This window comes from Buteo buteo, chromosome Z (genome assembly GCF_964188355.1).
Source record: "Buteo buteo chromosome Z, bButBut1.hap1.1, whole genome shotgun sequence".
NCBI classification, from domain to species: domain Eukaryota; kingdom Metazoa; phylum Chordata; class Aves; order Accipitriformes; family Accipitridae; genus Buteo; species Buteo buteo.
Genome location: NC_134204.1, coordinates 44,105,810 through 44,133,462, shown reverse-complemented (window position 1 = coordinate 44,133,462; position 27,653 = coordinate 44,105,810). Strand labels below are relative to the sequence as shown.

The 27,653-nt window shown below is 37.7% G+C and overlaps 1 protein-coding gene across 3 annotated transcripts in view; it reads left to right on the top strand.

Annotated features, from left to right (window-relative positions):
• Window positions 1–23,328, top strand: part of TLE1 (TLE family member 1, transcriptional corepressor) — a 76,900-nt gene extending 53,572 nt beyond the window's left edge. For all 3 annotated transcript variants that reach the window (XM_075020655.1, XM_075020653.1, XM_075020654.1), the window contains exons 10-20: window positions 2,574–2,627; window positions 4,138–4,290; window positions 5,119–5,263; window positions 5,976–6,166; window positions 7,573–7,649; window positions 16,095–16,344; window positions 18,085–18,332; window positions 19,510–19,657; window positions 20,058–20,208; window positions 20,636–20,712; window positions 20,884–23,328. In XM_075020655.1, coding sequence (XP_074876756.1) covers window positions 2,574–2,627; window positions 4,138–4,290; window positions 5,119–5,263; window positions 5,976–6,166; window positions 7,573–7,649; window positions 16,095–16,344; window positions 18,085–18,332; window positions 19,510–19,657; window positions 20,058–20,208; window positions 20,636–20,712; window positions 20,884–20,991 — 1,602 coding nt within the window. In that variant the 3' untranslated portion in view covers window positions 20,992–23,328. The remainder of the gene's footprint in view (window positions 1–2,573; window positions 2,628–4,137; window positions 4,291–5,118; window positions 5,264–5,975; window positions 6,167–7,572; window positions 7,650–16,094; window positions 16,345–18,084; window positions 18,333–19,509; window positions 19,658–20,057; window positions 20,209–20,635; window positions 20,713–20,883) is intronic.
• The last annotated feature ends 4,325 nt before the right edge of the window (window positions 23,329–27,653 follow it).

Sequence of the window (27,653 nt, the reverse complement as noted above, 5' to 3'; positions counted from 1 at the left end):
ACTAGCTTGCTTGTTGCTTGGTTTTGAAGAGACACTTTAGTGCAAGTGTGGCATATGTGAACCTCAGAAGGTTCACGTAGGCTTTCAACTTCCAGTCTAAATGCTCAGCCAAATCACAGGATGATACTGAACAGGCTTTAGAGACTAGGACTGGTATGAAAGAGTACTTAAAAGCAGAACTTAAATCTAACAGAAGATATTGTTCTTTGACATAGCAATAATATGGAAAATTGTCAGGTTTATATGAGTCTAGTCATTAATTACTTCCTGGTTACTGAAACCCAAGAGAAAAATCAGGTGCTACTTTATTTCCTCAGTATTTGGTAGGGTAATTTCTATCCACTTGGACCGAGAATATCTCTGAGCAGCTGTTGCCTATCCCTCGAGCTACTGACGGTAGATGAGGTTACTTTCCCCTTTCTGCACATTGTGGTGTTGTAGTACTGTTAGGGTTTTGCAAGTTTTATTTCCACCACTTTCTAATAATCTTGTTTTGATTACAGAAGGGTTTGGCAAACCTCCCCATGTTACTCCCTCAACTTTGAGGCTTTGATATTCTAAGGGCGTTTTTCTTTTTAAATATTTGATATTAAGTATTCTTAAGCTACATTTGATATAAAAAAAAAGGAAGAAAAAGCTTAACTTGCTTGTTTTTCTTGTGTTTCTACTGGAAAGAAATGGAAAGGATATTGCACTGTAGAAGCAGGGGTTTTTAGTCCACATTTTAAATGTATGGTTCTGTTGGCTGTTCACTTGAAATGGATTAAAGGCAGCATCAAAATAAGGAATTGAGAAAAATGAGGGTATTTGACAGTTACAGATTTATTCTAATCTGGAAGAAGATCTTTCTTTTTAAAGGTTCCCCAATTCTGCAAACAGAGCTGCTGATTTTGAGCTCATTTTAGGTGAGACCCTTGTAGGGACAAAGAAGTACTGCTTTTGTCAGAAGGGAGATAAACCAGTTGTAGGAATTGTTGTTTTTGGAAATAAGATGCAAAATGCATTTTTTTTTCTTTTTGACTTCTGACTAAATTCTCTGTTAGGACCTGTATAGTTTCAACCTGTTAGTTTGTTAGTGAGGAGAATTTTCTGATATCAAGAGTACCTATAGGAGATGCCTTTGATAGTCCCAGTAAATTTCTATTTCTCAAGATGATGGGGTCAGTGGAGTGCACTTAATCATTGCTTGGCAGCTGTTTTTGCCCTTCTCAGGGGTGATATTTCTGGTGAACAAGTGTCCCACCTGCTGTGCTCCCACATGCTCAAACGTGTTCTAACCTATTCTTGCCTTCTGGGTGCTTCATACTTTTCAAGAGGTGGCAGATAACGGGAACTGAAGCTTTCCTATTCCTTTTCCTTTTGCACCCTTTGGTTGGACAGATTCCTGAGTGGCAAATAGAGCCACCATTCTGTCTTCAGTGGCACTCTCGGGTCCCTAGTATGTTTGTGATATTTCTTGGAGCAATAGTCAGCTGCTAAAGGAGAAGGGAAGGGTTGAAACTACCTGTTGGGGTTTGGGGGGTTTTGGGTTTTTTTAAACATTTATGGCCTGAAGTAGAGGAAGGAACTGGTGTTTTACTTTGTCTGGCTTTGTTAAGTGTGATAGCCCAGACACTTTGAATGCAAGTGATGGGAGACAGTTTGAGTAATCTTGTATGTCTGATTTGTTTGCCTAGAAACTTTTTAAGTAAAAGTACTGTTATTGGAAATGTCAAACTTGGCCTACACGAAAATTCTAAATCATTCACTTAATTTTTGTTTGGTTTTGGTTTTGAGTCAAGACTCACTTTCTGGTTGAACTACCATGGTGCAGAAATCACTAGACCACTGTGTATCATATAATGTGTCTACTGGGGCATCCCTGCCCATTGTGGAGATAGGGACCAGGAGGCACTTGAGTAACAGCTATCTTGAGGCACTAGAGCAGCTCAGGTGAACACAGATTTATGTGAAACAGTCAAAATGCAGCTTGAGAAGCCACAATAAAACATTTCCATTTAGGATTGTCAAAGTATTTTGGTTTTGTTAGGCAGAAATCTTGAAATGCCTTGGCATTTCTGAAGCTTTTTCTTCCCCAGAACTTTCCATTTCAAAACTTTGCTTTCTGGAACAGGAGCAAAATTGTCCTATTACTTTGAGGAAGTTGATACATCAAACAAATGCCAAAAAGCTCCAGTTTTCTGAGATCTCATGTTTTTTTAGGTATACACAAGCAGTAATTTCCATAAGATTAACACGTAAGATTAGCATATGAACAGAATTGAGTTTCTCTTTTAGGAGTAATGATAACACTGTTTATGATGGTAATAAGGAGGGGGTTTGGACCCTCTTGTGCTGGTGGTGAGACCAGCACCTTTCAACTAGTTCTACCTTATGTGGGTTTTATTACTGAAGCAGAAATAAGGTGTTGTTTTCCTGTTTTCATTGTTTTCCCTATTGCTAATAAGTTAATGAAAGGCTGTTTGCTTTTTGTTTAGGAAAAACAAAAAATGTCTGAGTAGATGCGTAGTCTTTCTCTCTGGGCTCTTAATGTACTAATTGAAATGAACACTATATTTATTTATTTTTAATAGGACAGTGATGGGGACAAGAGTGACGATAACTTGGTTGTAGATGTATCCAATGAGGTAACTTTTTTCATTTTTGTAGTCTTGACATTTGCCCAAAGGTTAAAGGAAAAGTGCATTTAGATGTTAGAAGAAAAAGAATCCTCTGTGTGGATATGTTAAAATATTCACAACTTCTCCTTTTTGTTAGTACTGCAGTTACCATGCCTTCTTCTGAGCTTTATCTGGTTGCCATCTCAGCTTTTCCTTCTGCTGCTTTGTCCAGGTCTGTTGCCTCTGCAGTTATGTTCTGATGCTTCACAGCTGCTCTGCAGTGGAGAGAGTTGTGGTGAGATGCAGGTGGAGGGCTGAGGTTTTCAGACTAGTGTCTTCAAATGAAAAAGGAAGACATTACCTAAGCTTGTATTTAATAGTAGGAGTATTAATAAAAACATTTTTGGTACCTTAAAGATCACTAGTATTTTAACGCCCTATGTAAAAGACAGCATTTTCCAGAATATTTGGTTTTTAGAATGAAGTCAGTCCGTTCACAAAATTTTCCAGAGGTTGTAGCCACTTTTTTTCTCCAGGGCAGAGATTTGGCAGTGCCATCAAGGTGAAGGGATGGGCCTTCCCTTTTCTTCATCTTTTATTTCATACAACAAAGAGATTTAGGAAGCCTGAATATGGTAGCATGGTTCTTTTGCTGTGTGAAAAGCACAGGGAGAGAAGCTGACAGACAAGAGGTGTCTTCAGCAGCTCCAAGTGCCCAAATGATGTCAGCCAAGTAGAAAAATGGGTACCCAACCAGGGATTTTAGTAATCTTTTCAGAAGGCCTACTTAAAATGAAACTGCTCAGTAATCAATCAGTAGACTTAGTGCCCTCTTGTGAGGACTGCTTCCTTCCTGCTGCTATTTTCATGAGCCAAAGGAGCATGGAGAACCTGCAGAGCTCTGATGGCATTGTAGCTTGCTGGGCTGGCTATTCCAGGTTAAAGGAAATGCAGAGAGTGCCTCTGAAAGAGAGAAGGATAATCATCTGAGAGGTGATTTCAGTTTTTCCTGTAGATTTAAGTAGTGAGACAGTTGCAAATGGTATTTAGAAAGAAGTGACAGATATTATGGCATATACAGCATGCATCCTTATCTCTTCTTCTGAAGGTAGACATGAGCAAGGTTTGTATGGCCTGAAAGAGATTATTGAAACGTTTGTTGTCACTAGCAGCGCGTGGAGAGCGTACATGAAAAAACAGTGTAAATTCTACTGCAGTTACTGTTGGTCTTTCTTGCTCTTACCACGTGTTGTGCGTGCTTGCCTTAGTTTGTGCTTAGATTGCAAGCTCTATGCTTGGAAACAGTTTATGATTGCATGTAGTGTAAAGTAAAACCAGATTGCTTACTATATGAACTTATGTCTCTAAATTGATGAAGGGATTTCAGCTTTTTTTTCTATAGAGATAACAAAATGTCTTGTTGTTTGAACTTACTGCTTAAATTCTTCTAGTTTTTTTTCCCATAGACTCCTTAGTGGTGTTTTTGTACCAACCTATGACATGGTTATGTGCTGTTCTTCCTTTCCCACTGTTTTAGGATCCTTCTTCCCCAAGGGCAAGTCCCACTCATTCACCACGTGAAAACGGTATAGATAAAACCCGCCTGCTGAAGAAAGATGCCTCTAGCAGTCCAGCATCTACGGCCTCTTCAGGAAGTTCCACTTCCCTCAAATCCAAAGAAATGAGTCTGGTGGGTAGCAGTCTTTGTCCAGATAAATCATCTTCTTTCTTGTAAAGTCTTAACTCTCCATTCTCTTGCAACTACTTGTGGTAGAAGTACCTGGCTTTAAACATTTGAAATGGAAATAGACTACTATTTTCCAGACCTTCATGGTATTATTCAGCTTTCTTCCTCAGCAATATTTTCTGTTTCATTTTGATTTCTTGTATTTCCTACATTTCTGTCAAATGAGTTGCAAATTTATTGCAAAGTACAAGAGTAGCTTAAGCATTGTTTATTTTTCATGAGCAATAGCTTGTGGTTTAACATAGTCTGTATATAGTCACTAAGAAGTTCTCCAGGCTTTTGTTAAAATCTTTTAAATAAGCTGTTACTCTTTCAAAACTTCTCCTGCAGTATCAGTAATAATTTGATCAGATTCTCTGTAGCTTTTGTGTCACAATTTTTTGGCACTATGAACTATTGTGGTATTTTGTTTTTGTACTTAGGTTTGCTGTGTCCAATAATATTTGAGACAGTAATGATTTCAAGCTAGAATAATTTGGTGATGTGTATTGTATTGTCCTGAAAAAAAATTAGCTCAGGCATTTTTTTTTTCATGCCAATAGAAGAAGGAAGAATAACTCTATGTTTCTTTTCTTATTATAATTTTGGCAGCAATCAAAAAGGTCAGCATTTCTCTCTCACAAGTTAATGTTGTCAGCATTGCATGGATTTATGAAAATTGGCTGAGGGACTAGGTAGTAGGTGCCCAGCATCCCAGCTGCTGTTGTGATAAATTGTATAATATATCCTGGATTAAAAATAATACTCATTTAATTTGTTTAATGATACCAGCATGAAAAAGCCAGCACGCCTGTTCTGAAATCCAGCACACCAACTCCTCGAAGTGATGTGCCAACCCCAGGCACTAGCGCAACTCCAGGACTTCGTCCAGGCCTTGGCAAGCCTCCAACAATGGACCCTCTGGTTAACCAAGCTGGTAATGCATTACCTCACGTGTTTTTATGGTTCCAAAATTAATCTTTTTTTATGTGTGTAGTTCTGTGTGAACGTTAACTAAATGTATTGCTTTGCTCTTGATATCAAGAGAGGGCTTTATGAGAAGCAGATGTTTGGATTATCAAGAGTTTGAATATCTTTCTATCTCTTATCCTTCTTTGTTTACTTTTGTCTTTATCTTTTTTGCAAATAATCCAGAGACTGAATGCAATATAAAAAGACTTCTCAGAAGATTCTGGTACTTACTCTGAATGCAATCTTTTCTCCAGCTCTTTGTCTAAGTCTACTAATATTTGCTGCACTGTAAATCTTGACAAATGCAGGGGGAAGTTTACTTCTGCTGTTCAGGCTGGTACAGCACAGTTGCTTCAGACATAAGCTGTGTAAACCATGTCTGTCAGCTTTACTGCTTAATTTGGCAAAGGAGAGATTAATGTAAACAGGGAAATATTACAGAAATGGAAATGGGTAGTGCTAGAATAGATTGTTAGAAGTAATCAGCAAGTTCAGACTTCAGTAGATCTTACATTGAGTGAAGAGAGGTGCTGGTACTGATAAATTATGGCAATGTTTCTTGGCAGTGCGTGTATGTGAGAGGGGAAGGTTAGGTACTGTAGGGGCATGAAAGGGCTGTTTTCTCCTCTGTATGCAGGAATAAATAAATAAAACTATTTGATTTCATTACTCTGTAGCTGCAGGTTTGCGGACGCCATTGGCAGTACCAGGACCGTACCCTGCTCCATTTGGAATGGTACCTCATGCTGGCATGAATGGAGAGTTAACCAGTCCAGGGGCAGCCTATGCCAGTCTGCACAATATGTCACCCCAGATGAGTGCTGCTGCTGCTGCAGCTGCTGTGGTTGCCTATGGAAGATCTCCTATGGTAGGCCATACATTGCATGCAATCTCAGTTGTGTGAGTTGTGGTTCACTGAGAAGAGCTACATGCTTCATTTAGCACTGTCGAATTCCCAAGTTATAACAGCGCCAGAGGCTTGACAGCTTCACTGTGTGTTTCACTTTGCTGCGTGGCTGGAGAAACAAATTCGCACCTTGAAAACAAAGAATCTTGGTATATTTATGTGTGTTTCCTTTTCTCTTCACCTTCATCAGTGCTTTGACTGATTAATAAATGCCAAAAAATTATTTTATGCATTAAATGAAAAGGTAGTTTTGGTAGCTACAAAGTATTTTCATTGGTGCTGTGGACATCTGCTTTTCTCTTGCTGAACCAGATTTGTGTTCCACACAGAGATAAAAAAATTCATCTTGAAGCATGTAGAAGTCTCTTTATCTACGTCTCTGTCCTTGTATTTTGTTTTTTGTGGAAATCAATATGAGAAGGTGGTTGGTACATATCTTGGAGTTCTGTGATAAGGTGTGTTAAGAATAGTTGCTGTTGTGGGTGTGGTAAGTAGAGCGTAGCAGTTAGAGCTGCTGTCAAGCAGAATAACTTAGGGGCCTGATTCTGCAAGCGTGAGCTTGATGGCAGCTGTATGTATCAACAAGCTTACCTACTTGTAAATCTGCAAGATGGGACTTAAGCTTGCTGTCTTCTCATTATTGTAGATATGGCTACTTTTTTCAAACTGGTAAACAAGGCTTTTATGTGAAAAATGTGCATATGCGCTCCTTAAAGCAATAAGAATTTTAACTTGGGTATAGTGTTCAGAAGAAAAACTAAGTCTATTTGGTCCAGAATTTCTGTTTGGATTATTTGATGTACTTATTTATTCAGGATATAAAAGTTTAGTGGAATTGCAGTATGTAAAGAGAGCATAGTGTATTTAAGCTGTAGACAAATTTGTCTGCACCCTGCAGTGTAGCTCTGTGAGAGATCTCTCAGCTGACGTGCCCATACAGTGCGGTGTGGAGCCATGCAAAGATTCTAGCTGAGACCTGAAGCTGCTTTCCAGCACCATGCTGTGCTTGCATGGGTACGTGCTAGCTGTCGCAGAGCTACAGAGCACTGGGGTGGCTACATGCTGACACACCACGGACTCTAATTCCAGGGCTAGCTCTGTGCTAACACAGGGGTATTTGTGTTACGCTCAGTGATGTGAATGCATGATACACATTATTGTTTTTCTATTCACATATGAATACTTCCAGCAGAAGCATGCCTAGGGAAAACATCTTGGTTTTCCCCTCTGTGAAGGGACATGCACTTATCTAATACTGTGGGTAAAAGCCACATTTTGATTAAATGCATAATATCTTGGGGGTGAAGAAAAGGGGCTTGCTGCATAAGAAATTGCAAGTGTGAGATTAATTCATTTTTCATTGTCAGGTTGGGTTTGATCCTCCTCCTCACATGAGAGTACCTGGAATCCCTCCAAATCTAGCAGGGATTCCTGGGGGAAAACCGTAAGTAACTTCTAACGTTTTGGTAACATTGGCTTTATCTAGAGAGAATGAAGTTATCTTGTCTCAGTGAACAAGAATTCCAAAGTGGGTCATGTTTGGTTGTTTCCAAGAGATTGTTTTAGACTTCTCTTGGTAAGAGGTGCAGCATATAAATTATAAAATGATAGTTGTCATATCCCAAAACAGGTGTGTATATACCTATTTCCAAGGAAAAGCTGTTGAAGGTATACTTTAAGTTTTTTTATTTCCTCCTTTCTGGGGGAAGTTAAGGGGACTACAAACTGGTAGAGAGTACTAAAATGTGTAAGATAAAAACACATTGAAACTAAACTTCCTACTATACTGAGCGTAGATGTGTAATGCAAACTCACAGACTCCTTGTCTGGCACCTGTTTCATCAGGCATGAGAGTCTGCAACTGTTCATCACAGTGGGTATCTTAAGCAGTTACTTTAGCAACCGATGCACACCTTGCGTAATGGAGTAAGCTCTTTAAAATGTTTCTGTAAGTGTGCAGCTGGAGAGCGAAAGGATGATGAAGCAGTTGCACAGCAGGTGGTGCATAGATGAAGGATAACTTTCACAATGGGTTCTTTTTATTTAAAAGTTTTAATTATTGATGAAGAGGTGGTTAAATAAAATAATTCCGTGATACTGTGGCTTATTGATATTGCAATAAAATAAATTCACCAAAACAGCATACATCAAATTTTTCAGTAGTTTGGCTTTGGTAGACTGTTGAGACTGAACTTATCCATGTGCAGTAGAGTCATGAACATGTATGACCTCTTAAAAAATGATTATTTTTTAAGTATTTCTGGACAACTAGTCTATGCAGGTACAAACAGAGCATAGACTGCAAATATGACTAATCTGTTTTCTTGGACAGAGTGGGGCAGAGAGAATTATAACAAGTTTTTTGATACTGTTAGAACCTGTTCTTTATCCCTTCATGCCTGGCATTCAGTCCTGTCTTCTCATTCAACAGAATGAAGCAGTTAGGGTAATTTCTCTCTGTCTAGGTACTTACATAATTTAAAAACTCACTTAACATTTTGCACTTCCTATGGTGGGTGTTCTTGTTACATACTGTCATCTTTACCAATCTATCGTGGTTTAATTTTTCCTTTTGCAACTTCAGGAAGAATACAGAAACTATTACTTTTAGGATACTAAGTTGTAAGACACACTGTGTTTAAAGTCATACACACATGTATTTCTGTTTGCCTTCATTTTGAACTCCTGTTAATAGCTAGTGATACATTGTAATGTCAGTCATGCAAACATCTGTAAAAGTACACCAGATTACAGGCACAAAAGTGTGTTTTCTTCTATTCTTTCTCTGTAACGGTAAGAAAGCAGCAGACTTGGATTAGGAAAGCCATCCTGAATGTGTTTTCGTTGTTATCCACCATGCTTCTGAGAACAGACTTAGTTATCTGTTGGCAGTGTGAGAAACCTGTTAAATCTTGAATTTACTTAAAGAAAAGTTGGCGGTATGTTGATAAGATTCCCGAAGTGAGGGCTTAGTGAGTTGGTGTTATGTATCAGATGGTGGTGTATTTAAATTTAGTACAGTAAGGAACAGGCTTTGTTCTCAAAACATTCTTTTATTAAGGGTCAGACTCATTCTTGCTGACTTTAGTAGAATTTGGCATACTTATATAAAATATTTTTGGATATTGCATAATCCAGTGGCAGTAAGTTTTTACTTTTAAACAATATATTCATAAGCTTTCAATTACTTATTCCATTAGTAATGCCTGGCAATATTTTATATTATAAGCTATCAAAACCTATTTTTGTTCAGTCAGAAATTTTCTGACTTATAGTTGCACTATTCAAGGCACAAAAGCAGTGCATGTATGCTGCTATACTTTGTATCCTGGTACTTCATAGCTAAATTACAGTCTGTATGTTTGGGGTTTTTTTAAAATCTTTTTATTCAGTGTTTTCAGCACTTTATTCACACTGCTGTGTAGATCGCCTACTTTGATACATATTCCCTACTCTCCACTTGATTTCATGTGTTCTGTGATGTTTTTTGTGGTTGTGTTACTTGGACTGAGTCAGTCATTTCCTCTAAAGTGACTTCTTTGCTTATCTTTATTGTAAGTGAGGCAAACCTAAAATTCCATAAACTGATCTGTTATCTTTTCATTGACAGCTTTAGGACGATCTTTTGTTTTAGTCTTGTTTGGCTACAGCTAGCTAGATGCCATATGCTACCTGCAGCATCTTTGAGTATGTCTTACCTACACTAGGCAAGTCTCCTGTATTTTCTGTACAAAGTACATGGGTTATATAACCACGCAACCTAGTGGAGTACTCCTGGTTTATTTTCAAAATCTGCCTTTTGCTAGAGTGCAGTTAAGGTGCCACACTGAATTTGTTTTGTGAGATGTGGAGTTTTAGTCTGAGTCTTGTTGCAGGCAGTACAGAGAATTTTCAAGTTGAACTTGAATCCCCAGCCATATGCGTATACTCACAGCTGCACATTTTTATCAGTGGCTATTGCTGGGACTGTTTTTTTCACACAGCCCTACTTCCAAGAGAAAATTAAGTTTCTTTCTTTCCAAAAGAATGACACTTCTGACAGCACCCAGTTTTCTTTAACCCCTGTGTATTCTGAGATCTGTTAATGACTAGCTTGTTAGAAAAATTAGTAGCCTCTTAAAAACTCATTTGTACTTGTCTTGTTTTATCAAGAGACTGTTGTCTGGAAAGTTTGTCTTTTGCTTGTCTTATTTTGTAACTTGATTAAACGTAAGTCTTTACTACCATCTTTTTGTGTTCCTGAATGTGAATCTTTCAGTTTTGCTCTTTGCAGAGTCTAACCTTATTAGCAATGGTACAGAAGTACTTGGGAAATTGGGTAGCAATCTAGAAAGTCCAAGTGTCTTCAGCAATTTCTTAATTATACAAATGAGCTAGTCTTTGTGTTTAGTAGCAGGTTGTGTGTGTTGTTTGTTTGTTTTAAAAAGTTATTACCTATGAGGATTTTCAGGTTTTTCATAATTCTTTGATATTTTGGTGTACACACATGTGATCTCATATTAGTTGTTTTCTTTCTTGAGCTGTTTGTAGTTCAGTAATTAATTTTATGGACAAGGACTTGATACCTACATGTGTGTATGAATGTGCATAAAATAAGTTTTCATATTCTTGGTTTCAAAGTTGATTCCCATTAGTAGATTATTCTTTTCTTAGCTGCTTTTCTGGTTTTGGTTTGTGGGTTTTTTGAGGGGGAGGGGTGGAGGGGGTTGGAGGCAGGGGGCAGGGAGGGGCTGTGGTGGTGGTGTGGTTTTTTCCTTCCAGATTGCCTTCAGCCATCACCTAATCAATAACTATCTTTGTCTTAGGTTGGGGATGGGAAATCAGTACTAGTTTCTGACATGGACATGTGGTATCTGCATCTTGCACTTTGCCATTTTGATACATTTAACTATGCCCTGCACTATAAGCTCTTGGTGCATTGCTGTCATGTTTTTTTGCTTTGCATAGCCTTCCTAGCAACGTACTTATTTAGCGTTTAGTCTTCTATAGCTGCTAAATTAATGTTCTTGTGGATTTCTCTTTGATGTGAACCACACCTTCTAATAGTTGGACTGTGCACTGAACACAGATTTTTCAAGCTCAGTGGTAAGATTTATGTCCTCAGTACTGCTTCCCTGGTGTCTAAAATTGTGAATTAATGGTAGTGTTGAGGACAAATGTATTTCTCAGTATTTTTTTCAAATGTGGTTTTAATTGAAGCATGAGGTGTTATACACAGACACCAGAAAGAGCTGAAAATACATGTTTTTCATTTTAGTAGGAAAGGGAAATTCCATGTGGTAAATGTTAACTCTTTCAGCTTCTAGTTAAAAGCTGATTTTTCTTTGTGTTTTTGGAAAGGAATAGTATGCTGTTCTGGAATTGGTCAAGGCAAAAATTAAAAAGATTTCAATTCTCCTGATCTTCACAATTGTTCAGTGAATGTACAACAAGGAATATTTTAAAGGAAGGCTAATTTTATTATATTCTAGAACAACAGGTTGTTTTTCCACCCCTTTGTATCTCTGGATGGAATTATTTGATGATATGTATGAAGTTAAAGATTTTGTTTACAAATACCTTTTTCCTTATTTCTTGGCATTTTGTCCTATATAATGAAACATGCTACTCAGTCACTTGTGGTAACCACAACTACAAATAAGCTGGAATGTAAACAAGAGCTGAAAGTAAAATGGACTCATCAGTACAAGGAATTGTCTGCTTTTGTGTGTTTTGCACTTGAGGTATTTTTGTGCTAGTTAAGGAATTCTGTTTGAATTGGAGGGATGAAGTAGAAGGTTGGGTTTTTTTAAGGCATGGTACTTTAAGTAGGCAGGAATTGCATGCATTATATTAATCTGAATACTTAGAGCAGCTGGCAGTTAGGTAGTTTAGTTATTTGCCATGTTCTTGAGCAGTGAATTAATTATTCTGAACTCTCCTCAGCATGCCAGTTGATACTTACTTATTATATACTTATTTGATACTTAATTGGAAATTGGAGGGCCATAGTTACCAGATTTAGGCTGAGAAAGTGGATTGTATTAGTATCACCTACTATGTTGTAATGTATAGGAACTCTGCAGGTTCTCAGTGCTGCTTTGACACAGATGAGGGAGAAGTCTTTGGATACAGTATATCAGAAGAATATTTCTGTTATTCAGAAAGAATATAATCATAAGTGGCAGTATACTGTTTCTCAGAACTCTTCCCTAAATAAAAGGCATGCAAGTTTGTTTTGTAACTCTTCTTTTCATAATGTACAATTAAAGTATATATTCACATATTAATTGTAATTGCATTGTATAAGAACTTTTTCTTTGTTTACTGTGGTTGTTAGCCCAACATGAGGAAGGGCTACCTTAATGCTAATGGTCATTTGACCAAAGATGGATAATCATGGAACCCAGACATTTCATAGAGGCAGAATGCTGTGAGTGAGATAAAAATCCGTGATCATCGTGAAGCTGAACAGCCATTTCTGGCATACATTGTCAGTTCTAAAAGATCATCATAAAAGGACAAAAATGCACATTACATTTTTGCAGTGTTATGGAATTCAGGTGTCAATGGCAATTTGTGGAGGAGAAAGACAGGTGGGTAAGGGATGCCTGTCAAGAAATACCTTGAGCTTTAGAGAACTCAATAACTTACCAAATTTTACTAAACATGACTCTTCTAAGGTTGGAAAACCAAAATGCTTCTCAGTTTTGAGAATTCAGGCCTGTCAATATATCTAGTGCATTAAAAATGGAGGAATTTCTTACTTGTATGTAAGTACACCTACAGCTTTGGACGTGTAGCACTGGAAGTACAGTCCTCCCCAGAAGTAGCAGAGCAGGCCCTCTGTCACGGTGACCTGATGAGAGGTTGCCAAGGACAACAGCTATTGAGCTGCAAATAGTTTGTTTTCACTGCTATCCTCCAGTATTGTGTTGTTCTGGAGGTAGAAGCTTTCCATGTCTAGCAAGCATCAGCCTTGCAAATGATGCAAGTTTTTTCAAAGTAAAAGGTACGTGTAATGAAAAGTTATACCATAATACTTAGTAGATACAAGTTAATAGACCACAAAAGTATGCTGACAGTGGTGAGGTTAGCATGACATGCCACACATCTTCAAGCAAACAGGAACATTTACTTTTTTGTGTGCTTGTCTTGGCAGAGGCAGAGGGATTTGGCAGTGTGTAGCCATTTCTTTACACAGTGGATTGCTGATAACTTGCACTGTAGAAAAAGCTGTCTTGGCTTGTAAGAAACTATCACTGGTCTGTTTGTTAGGCCCTCAAACTCAGTCATCCTGAGTCCTGACCAACCAGTCTTGGAAGCAAATGCCCTCTCATGATAGTAAAAAAGAGAGACTACTCATATGATCTATATAACTGCACTTTAAACACAGGCATACAGGTAAAATTCTACATGATTAAAAGTACACTGGGTAAGTCCCTGGCGTTTCAGAGCAGAATAGTCATTGTTAATTCTACAGTATTCATGAAGCACTTGAAAAATGTTCCTGTTGTCTTCCTCCCACCCCATCTCAGCAAGAACTGAGAAGCTGTGTGTATGCACAGAAGCACTTCAAGACACCAATTATTTAGGTATTTTGAATTGAACAGAACGTTTAAGCTATAAGCTTCCATAAAAAAAAAATGTACAAGTGGATTATTCATCTTAAACATGCTGGAAAAAATTGCTTAATACTTGCTTAATTGTTTTTCTTCTGTCCATGATAAAAAAAAAAAAGGCAGGCTGAGACTTCAAAGTTGTGCAGTTCTGTGTACTCTTACTGCTAACAAATACTCTGCAACTGACTTTGATCTGGAGCCCAGGATGGGGTCCAGGTTTTCAGCCTCTTAAGTGCTATGACTCTTTAGTTGGATTCTGTACCTGAACCTGAGCAGTTTTTCAGCCTTGAGCAATCTTGTTGCCACTCCTCTTCTGCTTCCTCTCCCATCCCGTGTCTCATCTGTTTAGTGAATAACTAATTTGGGACAGTCCTGTCTCTACTCCTCTTCACAGAAATGATGGAGTTTTCTAGTGAAGCCTTTATCATTACTGTAATTCTTCATACAAAAAAAGAGAAAGGGTCCCATGGGAAGAAATACATTTGATTTACCGTGCATCTTGTATAAATGCAAGGGAGTGAACTTTGCACTTCCTTTATTATCTTGCATTTCCCATTCCTGACATTTCCATGACAAAAAAGATTTGTCATCTTTTGGACTTGCTCATCCTCCATTTCTGTGTATTCTCTGAGCAGGCTTTCAACTCCCATGTCCAACCATGAAACATGAATGAGGTACAGGAATTGCATGTATATGCTCTATTAATTTCTTTGTTTTATAGCAGTTACTGTTAACCAGTTTTTACCCTTTCCATCTGAGAAAACTGTGATATTGCATGGGGTGACTGTTTGCACTGTTACTTTCTGTATGAAAGAACTGTTCAGTTCTTTCACCTCTCCACTTCTCACTCTTTTTTAAAGGAATATCTTCTGGTCCACTCCTGGGCGTATTCAGTTGCTCTGTGATGTCTGTTACATATCCAGGCATCTTGCTTGTTCCTTCCTTTCAAACTGTGCAATACTTGGAAACATGCAATGAAATACTTTGAAAATACTAGCTCAAAGCTCAGAACAGAAGATTAAATTGGATTATCTATTGTTGGGTCCTTGGAAAATGGATGCAATACTAATACTTGAGCTACAGTGACTGAAGATATCTGAAGAAGAAGGTACATTTGGAAAAGAAAGGGCAATTTTGAACGCAAGAATATATTAGAAGAATAAAGGTATCACTAGGGAGACAGTAGCTCATTGGTTAAAAAAAAAGGATACTCTTATCTCACCATTTTTTATCAACTTTGGCCTCTTGAAGAATGCTGTTAATGTAACAGCAGCATCAAAAACATGAACTATGGATGTGCATAAAACAGAAGAAGCAAAAAAGAAGCTCACCAGTATAACAAAAACTAGCCTTTTGCAGTAGTATTTTCATTATTATTTAAAACAAACAAACCAAGAAAAACCCCTGCACCTGAAACCTTTATTAGCTGCTATTTGTGCTCTGGTCCTTGAGTAGAGCTGACTTTAAATATTACAGTCAACATGAAGAAATAATTTTGTGCACTTTCACCAAGGAGGAGTCTTTTTATTCAGTGCTGGGATTCACCTCCTCAACCCTCAGTTTCCATGTACTTGAAATCATGCACTGAATACAAATAAAAGGTGTTACAGAAGTGCCAAAACTACCTGGGAAACTGAGCCTTTCACTTTTTCCAAAATACTTATTCAAGAAAACATAATTATGAGAAGATGGTATCAGCTTTCTGATGAAAGGTGTGTGCAACCACTCGCATATTTATATTTTCTGTTTAAAGCACTAGTTAGCAGCTGGAAAGAGGCATGTGAGCACAGCTGGTGCTGATGTTAAAGATGAGGTGCAAGAATGGAGCAGAAGTTGAACTTTGGCTAATGCTACTGCAGGGCAACAGGTGCAAGCCTTATAGAAGAAGGCTGAAGGAGTACTGCTTGGTGAGGGATTGCTGCTGCAGGATTTCTGGTGCTGCTTGGAACTGCTGGCTAAAAAACAGGGGCTTAAAGATCTTTTGGTTATCCAGGTGGCTGAGGGATAGCAGCCCTGACCTTGGTCTCTAGAATTAAGGATAGAATTTAACATGCTTCCCCACTGCACGAATGCTTTAGGTGAGGCAAGCTGAAAGTACCTGTTGTGAATCCTTGTCTCCCTCTGAGGTTTCATGTGCCTGTATTACTTGGCACTGTAGCTCTGATTTTTATGAGAAAAAGATTGGCAAAGTAATCAAATAAAAAAAATACTGTGTTTTTCTTGTGTTAGAGCACTGTAACTGGCTGATTTCCCCCCCCCCCTTCTCTCTTCTTTCCCTTCCCCAAAAGAGCCTACTCCTTTCACGTTACTGCAGATGGTCAGATGCAGCCGGTTCCTTTCCCTCCTGATGCCCTCATCGGTCCAGGAATCCCTCGCCATGCCCGTCAGATCAACACTCTGAACCATGGGGAAGTGGTGTGTGCAGTTACCATCAGCAACCCTACGAGACATGTGTACACGGGTGGGAAGGGGTGCGTCAAAGTCTGGGACATCAGCCAGCCTGGCAACAAGAGCCCTGTCTCTCAGCTGGACTGCCTGGTAGGTGAACAGGAACTTGTGCACAAGGGTAGCTTCTCCTTGGAGACTCAGTAAGGAAACAGTTGTCCTTGTCTGGATTTTGTTCGTATTACAAGGAAATAGCAGGCAGTTCTGTTTCCTGCTTTATGTGTTTAGCTGTCTTTTTAACACATAACAGGTGGAGTTACAGAGAAGAGTGCTGGTTTGTTTAGGGATAAATATCATCACTAAGGGTCAAATAACAGATTAGGTAAGATTTCTGAGTAAAGAGTGTACCTGATTTTCCCTCCCTAGTCATGCTGATGATTTTTTTGCATGAGTTTAAAAGGAATGTAGCCTGGCTTATGCAGGGCTGGACAGAATGTTCCTAGGTGTTTCACTCACACCAGGAGTGACAACCTCTGTTTTTTGTAAGAGGGTAGCAACCACATAATGAAATAATGTGACAAGGTACCAAGGTCACTTTAAGTCTTGCTATGCTTTTGTTGGTGATCCTCAAGTTACACATTTTGGTTGGTTGTTTTCACATCTGCAGGATACAAAAGGGACTGAGTGCAGTAGTATAGGTAGCTGAAAAGCTGACTCAGAAAGGTAATGGCTCAGTAAAAGATGCTTCTCATATTAGAAGCAGCATAGATGTTTGTGAAATGTTAACTGAGAAGACTTCATGTCATAAAGCACAGTAATATATATTCTGAATGAAAATAATTCTAGCTTCATTGTTGATCCAGTTAAATGTGGTGTGGTTTTTGGTTTGGTTTGGGTTTTTTTTAGCCTTTTCCCTTTATTTACTGCTACCATTATGTTAGTTGACTAGTAGTAAAAGTATGGTTGAATATTTATTCTGTTCTGTGACAGTTGTTTGGATGCATAGTCCTAGCTGCCTTCCATTTTAGTTATGGAGCAGCAATGGCTGACTCACTAAGCCAACATTTCCACTGCACTACTTACTGCTTCTTGCTGTGAATAAAAAAAAAGTAGTAGTAGTAGTAATGTTGTTGACTACTTCTTGCAGTGCTTTTTTGTATGTTTTTAGCTACAGCTCTTAACCCTCCATTTTCTAAAGAACTATTACCATGTTAATCTGGCATCTGTTATGGAGAAATGGACTTCCAATACATTTAAGAAGTCAAGCTTCCAATAAATGAAGGTTGAAATGTTTTCCACCTCTAAATCCCCTGTAGTACCTCTCAATCAGCAATAGTATCACAAATGTGAGACTGATAATATAAATATGGTAAGAGTCATGTTGAACAGCAAGGGACCAATGTAAATCCAGGAGCAGTATGGGAATACTTAATATTTTAACTTTAAAATGTTGAATGCAAAAATAGTATTTGATAGAAAACTCCAAAATATGAAGGGCATGAGACATGAACTGCATTTTCATATAAGGTTATCTAAATGTCAAATCAAAGCTCATTTGCTGACCTTAGCTCATAGAGTGCACTTGCAGAAATACAAGCATACTTTGGCGCTATGGTTTTGTGTAATGAGATGGAAGACTTGCCATTCATCACATTTAAAACAGAGTAGACTGTGGCAACAGGAGTCTGCAGTTTAATTTCTAGAGCTGCAGTCTCTGGTTAGTGATGAGAAGTAGGTGTTTGAAATCTTTTAGGATCTGCTGGTTTCTCTTTACTACTTTGGTAATGGAAAAAAATAGCATACTGTTTAAAACTTGGATGCAGTCAGAATCATATTAGTGGTCATTACTGGCAGGTATGTATTAACATAACTGAGGTGATTTGTGTTGTACAGAACAGAGACAACTACATCCGCTCTTGTAAATTGCTGCCTGATGGATGCACCCTAATAGTTGGCGGGGAAGCCAGCACATTATCCATATGGGACCTGGCAGCACCAACTCCTCGTATAAAAGCAGAACTGACATCGTCAGCACCTGCCTGCTACGCTCTGGCTATCAGCCCTGATTCCAAGGTATGCTTTTCCTGCTGCAGCGATGGGAACATTGCAGTGTGGGATCTGCACAATCAGACTTTGGTCAGGTGAGTCATTACTTGTTTAAAGAAAACTTCTATTAAAGTTACTCTTTGGATAGCTACATAAATATTTATCTCCCTGAATAGTGGTTCTTGACAGCAAACTAAATAGTACTTCTTATCCAAAGAATGCAGTTTGCACCCGAGTTGGGCAGAAACTAGTTCTGGTAGCTTCAACCTAGTCTTGGAAGGTGCACATTCAGGCCCTCAAGGGTTGGTCCATAACCTGCTGCAGTGAGTGTAAAAGTTCATGTTGGTTTCATTTAGTTGGGATTTGTAAAGGTGCACTCTCCATCTATGACTGTCTAGCCTTTTGAATGTTTGCTGTAGGTGTTCCCACCACTTGGTGGCTGATCTTGCTAATTGATAACACGTGGAATTTTGAGACCAGAGCTACAAAACAAAATGTGCCGCATGACCTTTCTGTGGTAGCTCTTAGTGATTCATAACCTTCATTCCCAAGCTAGTTGTCTTCCCACCCCCTTGCCCTCCACCTTTCACATTGAGGCATAGGACTTTCCTAAAGCTAATTGCTGATGAAAAATGCAGAAGCCTCAGAAGGCTTTTGCCAAAGGATTAGGGAAAACTTGAGATGACCTTCTGGTTGCTGAAAGCTGAGAATTACTAATGAGAAGATTTTAAAACAAACTGCACCATTTAGATTTTTGTGATCTCCTGCCACAGAGAATGCAACTTTGCTGACTCAGTAGTGCTTATGTTTAACTATCTGGATCTCTGTCTGGATCCCTTCCTATTAATATCTCTGCTTATTATTTATCATCTTGACTTGCAGCCAAAAGAAAATACAGAAGCTGTTTTCTGAAACTGGAGGAGTTTTGTTCCCTCAGCACTTGTTTTAATCTGAGTTGTCCTTAATGCTTTTAACTGTAGTTACTGTACTTTAATGTTCTCACAAGCTTTTTTTTTGGTGTTTCAAAACCTGATAGGAAATCTTTGACTTTCTTCAGCTAGCCATGATGCAATTCATTTCTCTAGCACCTGGAAAATGTTTTTGTAATACTGTTGTATTTCATGCTCAGTAAAAGGGAGGGACTGATTTTTGCCCATCAGCAGACACAGAAGAGATGACACACACACACACAGAGTCCAAAACTAACACCACAACAGTGTTTACCTTGAGCTCTGGCAGGAAATCATTATTCAATCTGGTTTGTTTTATCAGGCAATTCCAGGGCCACACAGATGGAGCCAGCTGTATTGACATTTCTAATGATGGTACCAAGCTCTGGACAGGAGGTTTGGATAACACTGTCAGATCCTGGGACTTGAGAGAGGGGAGACAGCTACAACAGCACGACTTCACGTCACAGGTAAGTGGATTTCCCTACAGCTTGGGGGGAGGGTGCGGTGGGAGGGAAACATGTAGGATGAAAGCTGAGATTGAGCCCAGTGCAACTGGCACATTGTTCCCTCTCTTCCTTTTAGCTGCTCACAACACAATATTTTGTAGCTTTCATATGTTTAGCTTCCAGAACAAAATGATAGCCTGACACTACTCTCTTTTCATATTTTTCTAATTTAATAGGTAAGAACAGGGGTTAGCTAGCCACTTGAATTTTGAACAGCAGTCTTGCTATTGAACTATGTGAACTTTATTTGCCCTTCTCTCTCTCTCCCTCTCTCCCAATTAATTTGACCACTGTAGAAAAAAAAAAAAAGTGTATCTCTAGGGAAAAAAAATAAAAAGTCTAAATGTGGTTTAATTTTCAGATATTTTCCCTTGGTTATTGTCCTACTGGTGAATGGCTAGCTGTGGGAATGGAGAGCAGCAATGTAGAAGTGCTACATGTAAATAAACCAGACAAATATCAACTGCACCTTCATGAGAGTTGTGTATTGTCACTCAAGTTTGCTTACTGTGGTAAGTTGCCCTGACAGGGCTCTAATTCATGCTTTGCTAATTAGTTACTACATAGTCATAGCTCATTTGATAATCAGAACTTATTTAGTATCTCAGTTTCTTAAGTAATGAATAAATATCTCTGCTTTATGAATTCAATTGTAGTTATCTACAACCAACCATCCCTTTGTCTAAAGGCTTTTGTGAGGGTTGATTTACTTGTAAAAAGCTATTTCTACTTACAGAGTCTAGGGATTTCCTAGTATGTAACAGACTGCCAAAGCATGAGTGTCCACATTGATTGTAAGCAAAAGTACTATGTTGATTAGTGGTGAGAGCTTTTATAATGGTACTTAGTTAATAGATTTCATAGATGTGAGTTGAAAACCCAAAATCTGTCAGATGTGTGTTTCATATATTTTCATAGTCCTTCTGTTTTATATTCTAGGTAAATGGTTTGTGAGTACTGGGAAAGATAACCTTCTTAATGCATGGAGAACTCCTTATGGAGCCAGTATCTTCCAGGTGAGGATGATGATGCTTTTAAACAAAAAACTAGAATACCCAGAGTTCCAAGAGTGGACTCAGATATCTACACCTGTGTCATCTACCCAAAATGGGATGCTGAGATGAGGGTAACAGACCTTTTTTTTTTTTTTTTTTTAATGATGTAATATATTTCTATTTTTCTTCTAGTCCAAAGAATCTTCGTCAGTGCTTAGCTGTGACATCTCTGTGGATGATAAGTACATAGTCACTGGCTCTGGAGACAAAAAGGCTACAGTCTATGAAGTTATCTACTGAGAAATATGATGGGGATATAACTTTTAGAAGTTGAACTGGGCCAAAATTGTTCTCAATTGTAGAAGTAGAAAGGTTTTGCCTTTTAGAAAGGAACAAAAGTATTGAGGTTCCAGACCTTGCCATGAAACTACTCCGATTTTTCAAAATAGAAGGCAACATCCAGCAACTAAATACTGGCTACGTGGACCAAATGGAACACAGAGGCAAGATGGACAGATGTAGCCTAGGTTTTTGATATAGTTTTTAAAAGCCAAGTCTACTGAAGAATGTTGGAGCCTTTTATTTTTTTCTTTCTTTGTGACCTCATGCAAATTGTTCTCATTGCCTGAATATGGGGGATAAATACCTTTCTGTTCCTTGCAGTTCAAGTTGCATTCTGTCCTGTGTAGAGCAGTGGTGTCTCAGATGAACTTGTTTCCTGGTTTTGCATCTTGTGATATGTTTTTGTATTTTTGTTGAAGGTCAAACATTTGTATAAATTGTAAATATATTTAGTTTATTACAGTAAAGGCTTTAGTACCAACAACCAGTCTTCCCCCCCTGCCCCCTCCCTGCCTGCCCTGCTTATTTAAAATTAAAAACCTTTTGGGGATATAAGTACCTTTTTAGAAGCAAAAGCAAACACTATGTATAGTTTGAAAATGGTGTCTTATTCTTTATAACTCTTCTAGATTCCTTTATCATACTTCAGAGTAGTTGTTTTGACATATTAGGGTATCAAGTCCAGTAGATACTGTCTTGTGCTACAGAAAACTTAAAAGGCAATTTTGTACTAATTATAGTGTAAATATAAAAATTGAACATTTCATGAAGTTGTGCAGTTTATTTTAAGTTTATTCTGATGTCCCATATATATGTTCTTTGGCAGATAGAGTAATATGTGCCTGATTATAACTCATTTTGTCATTTCTCTAGAAGAAGAGGTGATTTCCCTCTTATTTCTCCCCCAGCTGAACAGAACTCATGCAAGACTACATTTCAACTAAATACATCAGAGCCCTTATTCATTAACTGAGGATGTCTGTGATTTAAAAAAAGCTAGATAAGTTGCATCCTTCGTATTTTACAGAGAAGTGGTAGTTAGTGACCATTTCCTTTTTAATGTCTTTTCTATACTTAGATACTCAGGTAAATTTAATTAAATTACCAAAAGTGTAAGTTTTACAGGGGATCACTTAAACCATGTCAAATACTTGCAGAGCTGCAAGTGAAGTGAATTAACCTAAACTAAGTTAAACTCACTTCTTAATTTCTTGTGAGAATATTGACAAAGGAATATTTTGATTTTTAACTAATCCACTGTACAAATTAATTAGAATTAATTTTCCTGAGTGTCCCATGTTACACAGGCCTATAGGCTCTATGTATTCATACTGAGCTATCTTCGAGTCCTTTCCACTGTTGCATTAGTGTTTTACATCTGTGAAGAGCCATGCTGAGCAGCCAGTTACCAAAGCTATGCATCTTCAAATCAAGTTTTCTTGGTGTACTCAAGAGAAATGGATGAGGAGAGAATGTGTACATTTTATTCTAACTATGTTTTTTCAGATTAACGAGTTCTTACCACTGTGTGCTGGACAAACCTAGCTATTGCACCAGTGAGGGCCATACATTCCCTGCATTCTGTAATTTAATTAGAATTTCTGTTGCTAATGGAGAGTACAGATGAACAGAAGGATATCTCTGAACAAATAATTCAGATTACACAAACTGGCAGACAGGTTAAGACTCATCTTTGAAGAGCTGCTTTCTCATTTTGCTAGCATTTGACAATGACCTATATCCCTGCTCTTTCAAAGACACATAACTAGGAAGAAACAAGTTTGACTGACAGGTGCATTGACTGGAAAGAGAACTTCTCATCTGTGGGCAAATTTTCTCTCAATTTCCAGTCTGAAGAGACATCAGTTTTCTTGTCAATTTACATGACCATTCTACTGAGACCATTTTGTAGTATCTAGAATTGTAATAGCCTTAATACATTAACTTTGCGTTTGGAATGTAAAATGTTAACCATTCAGGATAACCTGGTCTCCTAGACATTTAAAATTAGTGTTCCATCCATATGTATCAATATCTTTGTCTATTGCTGTGTTGTGAATATCCATTTGTATGAAAATGACAGACCAGTTTAGGTGGTGGTCATGTTCCTTTCACACATAGTAAGGCAAAAAGCAGAATCATCAGGCTTTTCAAAGAAATAATTATATTTGCTACATTGAAATACTGTGAAGTGCTATGCCATTTTAAAAAGGGAAAGTTTAAAAATAGAGTATGTACTAGGTTACTTGATTTTTATGCTGACCCTGTTTTCATATTGAAGTTTTTCCAAATGTCTGACTCTGTCAATGATCATTGACTTTGTTTAGCAGCTCTGGCAAATTTGCTATAGTTAGGAACATTTGGATTTCTTCCAAACTACTATCACCTTGGCTTTTACTTTATAGGTGTTCTTTTACCTTTCTTAAAAGTTGATATTAGAGGAACTAAGAATGCAAGCATTCTAACACATTTGTGTAACTTAAAAATATATACATGTGTATATAATGGATCTGCTATAAATTGCAACATAGGGGTTGTTAGTAAGACCACATTCTTGGCAGTCAGGAGGTTCAAAATCCTAGTGTCAGGAAAATAATGAAATACCTTTTCTTGTTAGCTTCTAGAATGCACAATGAGTCAGAGCAGTTATGGAATTGGACATTATTTATGCATGTGAATGAATTTAATCATATTTGTACCATATGCTTCTCGGTTGTAATTAAGAAATTACTACTTTTTTTCCGCAATCAGATCTACTTTAAGCCTTGGGTTTGAAAACCTGGGGAGGCATCATACAATAGTCCTCTCCGTGTTTTTTTGTTTGGGTTTTTTTTTTTGTTTCAGGTTTCCCTTATAGTTTTTGAAACTTTTTTTTCATCTGTCAAACAGTAAAGCCTACTCCACCAGCAGATGTAATTTTTAATGAAAAAATACATTTGGTGAAATCTTGGCATGTCTGTCTACGCTATTACCTACAAGATTTAAAACTTGTAGAGCTTAAAACTTCTGTAAGTTCTTATAGCCCTGTTTAAATTAGTGGGTGGAAATAATTGCATATTGAACAAAGAAACAGACCAACCCAGACCAGCAGTAACAGAAACGGCACTGGGAAAAGCACGTGGAAAAAAGAGGTACAGCAGTACCTATGGTGTAGGTAATTAATATTTTTTTTTGTCAATTTAATTACAATCCTGAAAGGTTCCTTTGATTAGCCCCTTTCTGGGACACTGTTTGCTGGGTGGCCCTCAGTATTCAGAGAAGTCTGAATGCCACTCTGGCAAACACTAGTGCCAGATAGAAGCAGGGAGTCCTTACAAATGACATATTGGATGTCACTGCAAACAATAACTGATGAAGAGGAGATTTGTGGTAATATCAATTCAAGTGAACAAAATCCTTTGCCGGCTCTAATATGTATATTTTGTATATGTGCACTAGGCATAACCTTTTATAAATCAATTGTGCAGAAAATCATTATATTATTCCACACAATGCATTTGTCAGTGTGTCAGAGTACCTCTTTTTGATTATAGTTCTAAGCAAAGATGGCTCGCCACATCAACCCACAAGCAGCTGGTCCTTGAGAGAGAATTTTCATCCACATTAAGTCATTTAAATTTGTTTGGCATTTCAAAAGCTTTTTGTTCTTTTAAAGGGAAGAGGGAGCACCAAATGAATATAAAGTTCATAGACTGGTAAAATAATAGTGTTGTTTTTTAATACAAGCATCAAAGTAGAATCTATCATCTAGTCTCATACTTTTCTGTATAAATGATTGACCATAATTTTTTCTGTCACATCTTTGCATTGGTGAAGCAGGTAGAATTTTCAGAAGTGTTAACTTGAGTAACTTAAACCCAGATGGACAAATAGTTGGTTTTTTTTGGTTTTTTTTTTTGTGGTGGTGTTTTTTTGTTGTTTAGTTGTTGTTGGTGTTTTGTTGTTTGGTTGGTGTTTTTTTTTTGTGGAAAGATTGCCCCACTTATGAGCCTGTGGGATCATGTAATCTAGTTAGAGTAGTTCTTTATATTTTCTATTATGTTGGTGCAATTTTGAGTCGATGGGGAATTTCCACCATTCTAGTGATTAAGAAAGGTGGATTTTAATGTTTTCAAGCTAAGAAAGAGTACTGAATTCAGGTTTCGCACTACTGATAAAGTGTTTACCCCTTAAGCCACTTCACTGGAGAAGCTGGACGGGCTCCAACTGTGCTGTCTCTTTGAAGGATTTTATTTTTTTTCCTACCACAAGCACATAGAAAGAATGTGAGAATGTAGGTCTATACAAGACTTAAGTCATGGTGTGTTGCCAGAGAGAGGTCTCTTATTACAAAATGGGAAAGATGAAGCAGCTCAGAGTAGGACCTGATGAACACCAGAATGAAAGAAAGAGTTTCTGGTAGGGAATACATGGAGGGACGATGGAGAATGGGAACATACACACACACACACATTTTACTGGTATTGTAAAATGTAATCTACAAAATTCACCTAGAATGAGATTTCAGTATGCAATTTCACTGACTTCTATTTCTCCATGAAGTTGTTCAGATGTTTCTGCATAGTAATTCAAGGACACCTGAGCTGTGTGTTGGAACTGGAAGTGGGCATTTCTTTGACATCCATAAGCAGTCATCTAATCCTAAGAGGAACGAGAGTTAAATCACAGCCAGTTCTCAACATTTCCTATTGCCTAATATTTTTATAGCTCAAGATCAGCTTTCCAGCAATTGATAATCCCTTTTTCAGCAACATGCTCCCAGATGTCCCATTGCAGCTTAAGTGCTTAGTGCAGTGTGGTAGATTTTGCTGGGGAAACCAGACATGTAGGAACTGGGTGCTTTAAAAATCTGCCCTGTGGGTCTAGCTTACTGACATTTCTGAGAAGTTCACTTGGAATTTCTGTTCAACTATATAGGAGAGCTCAAACAGTTGCTTAAACATTTTCTAAACCAGAAAAAACTGTGCTCTGAACACCCTTTAAGCACATGGGGATTTTTTTTTTTTTGCTTTTTTTGTGTTGATTTATTTAATTTTTTTCTTCTTACTTAACTTTAAAATATCTATAAATTGAATACAATAAGAAAACATGAAGGGAAGTAAGAATGAATGAATAATTGTTTTCAGAGGGCAGAATGTTCTTAAAGATGCTATATCTCAAAACAAAAGAACCTATTGCTTCTATGATACATTAATTCTTGAGAGAGCTGGATTTGTGTTTCCTTGGAGCTAAAGTGCTATTCTCAGAAAACTGAATACAAAAAAATTGGTGGTGTGGGGACCAATATTAGTTATCATTTTAAAAACTGAGCAGAGTCTTGTGGGTTTTTCTTCCCCCATGTTCCTTATTGCCAAGTCCACAGTTCATTCCTAGAAGCTGAACAACAGGCTGTGCCCTTTCTGGCTCATGCATTAGTAAGAACTTTGTTGTTAACAAGTCTGTTCGTGATAGGTAGACTACAGGAGAATCTGATTGAATCTTTTAGTGGATAGCTGCATAGATAATATCAGTCAGTGTATATTGTAATAATTTCCCTTACTAAAGCAAGCAGCCAGAGATAAGATAGCATCATTGTTCCATACTCGTACTTTTATTGTTTGTGGAATTGCTGGTCAGTGTAGTTGACTCGCCATAGAAAAATTCTGTGGTGGCTTCTGAGGTAAAACTGAAATTTTGAGATATTTCCTAAAATTTTACATGTGATTTTGGCCACAGTAAGTTTATGTTGATTCATAGAAGAGATGCTGCAAGGAGCACTAGATAGTTGCTATTGCATAGAGCTTGGCAAGGATTGCCTTTGCTGTGTTCACAGTACAAAGGTATAGTATCTCTTGAACTTTGTTTCTATCTCTGTTTCCTGCCAAGTATGAGTTAGAAGCAAAGATAACGCATAGTTTGGAGATTAAGTAATCAAACCTACTATTATCCCTTTTGTATACTCTGTCATTAGCATAGAAAATGGAGATGATAGCTTGTAACTGCAAATAATAAAAGCTGGTTTTCCTTCAAGGACTGATTTTTAATGGCAGTTTAAAAAAGTTAACAAGCAGAATGAAGGGGTCATAAATGGAAATTAACCCATAGCATTGGGAAACTTAGAAATCACTTGTTACTTTCCTGGTAGTGAGCCTAATTTGTTTAAAATAAAATCCATCTGTTCATTTTGCAGTCTTTGTCGCACTTCCTTACAGTAATCCACAGTGGATTACCCCTTTACTTTAAAAATTGGCTGCAATTACGATAAGCTGAATAACTCTTATTTTGTGGTTTGCTGTAGCAAGATACTTTGGAGAGCAATGAAACTTCCCTTTATTCTTAAAAAATAATCAGCTATTGTTATTTTTTGCAGTTGGACCTGAGTATTTTCTTAATTAGGTTTCAAGTAAATATACAATCTGATGGCTTTGCAAATTCAAAATATTTTTGAATGTTGATGAATCAGCCAAACACTGCTGTTAAGTATGTAAATGACCTTAATGTCAGTTTGGTATTTGCTTAGCATGCCATGCATGCAGCAAAACTTTGGAGTGATTCAACTTTTCTGGCCATGCTAAATATACTTCCTGGGATAAGTTCCCTTTTCATACAGGGACCAGTTTACTACTGTGCTCCCCTGTGTT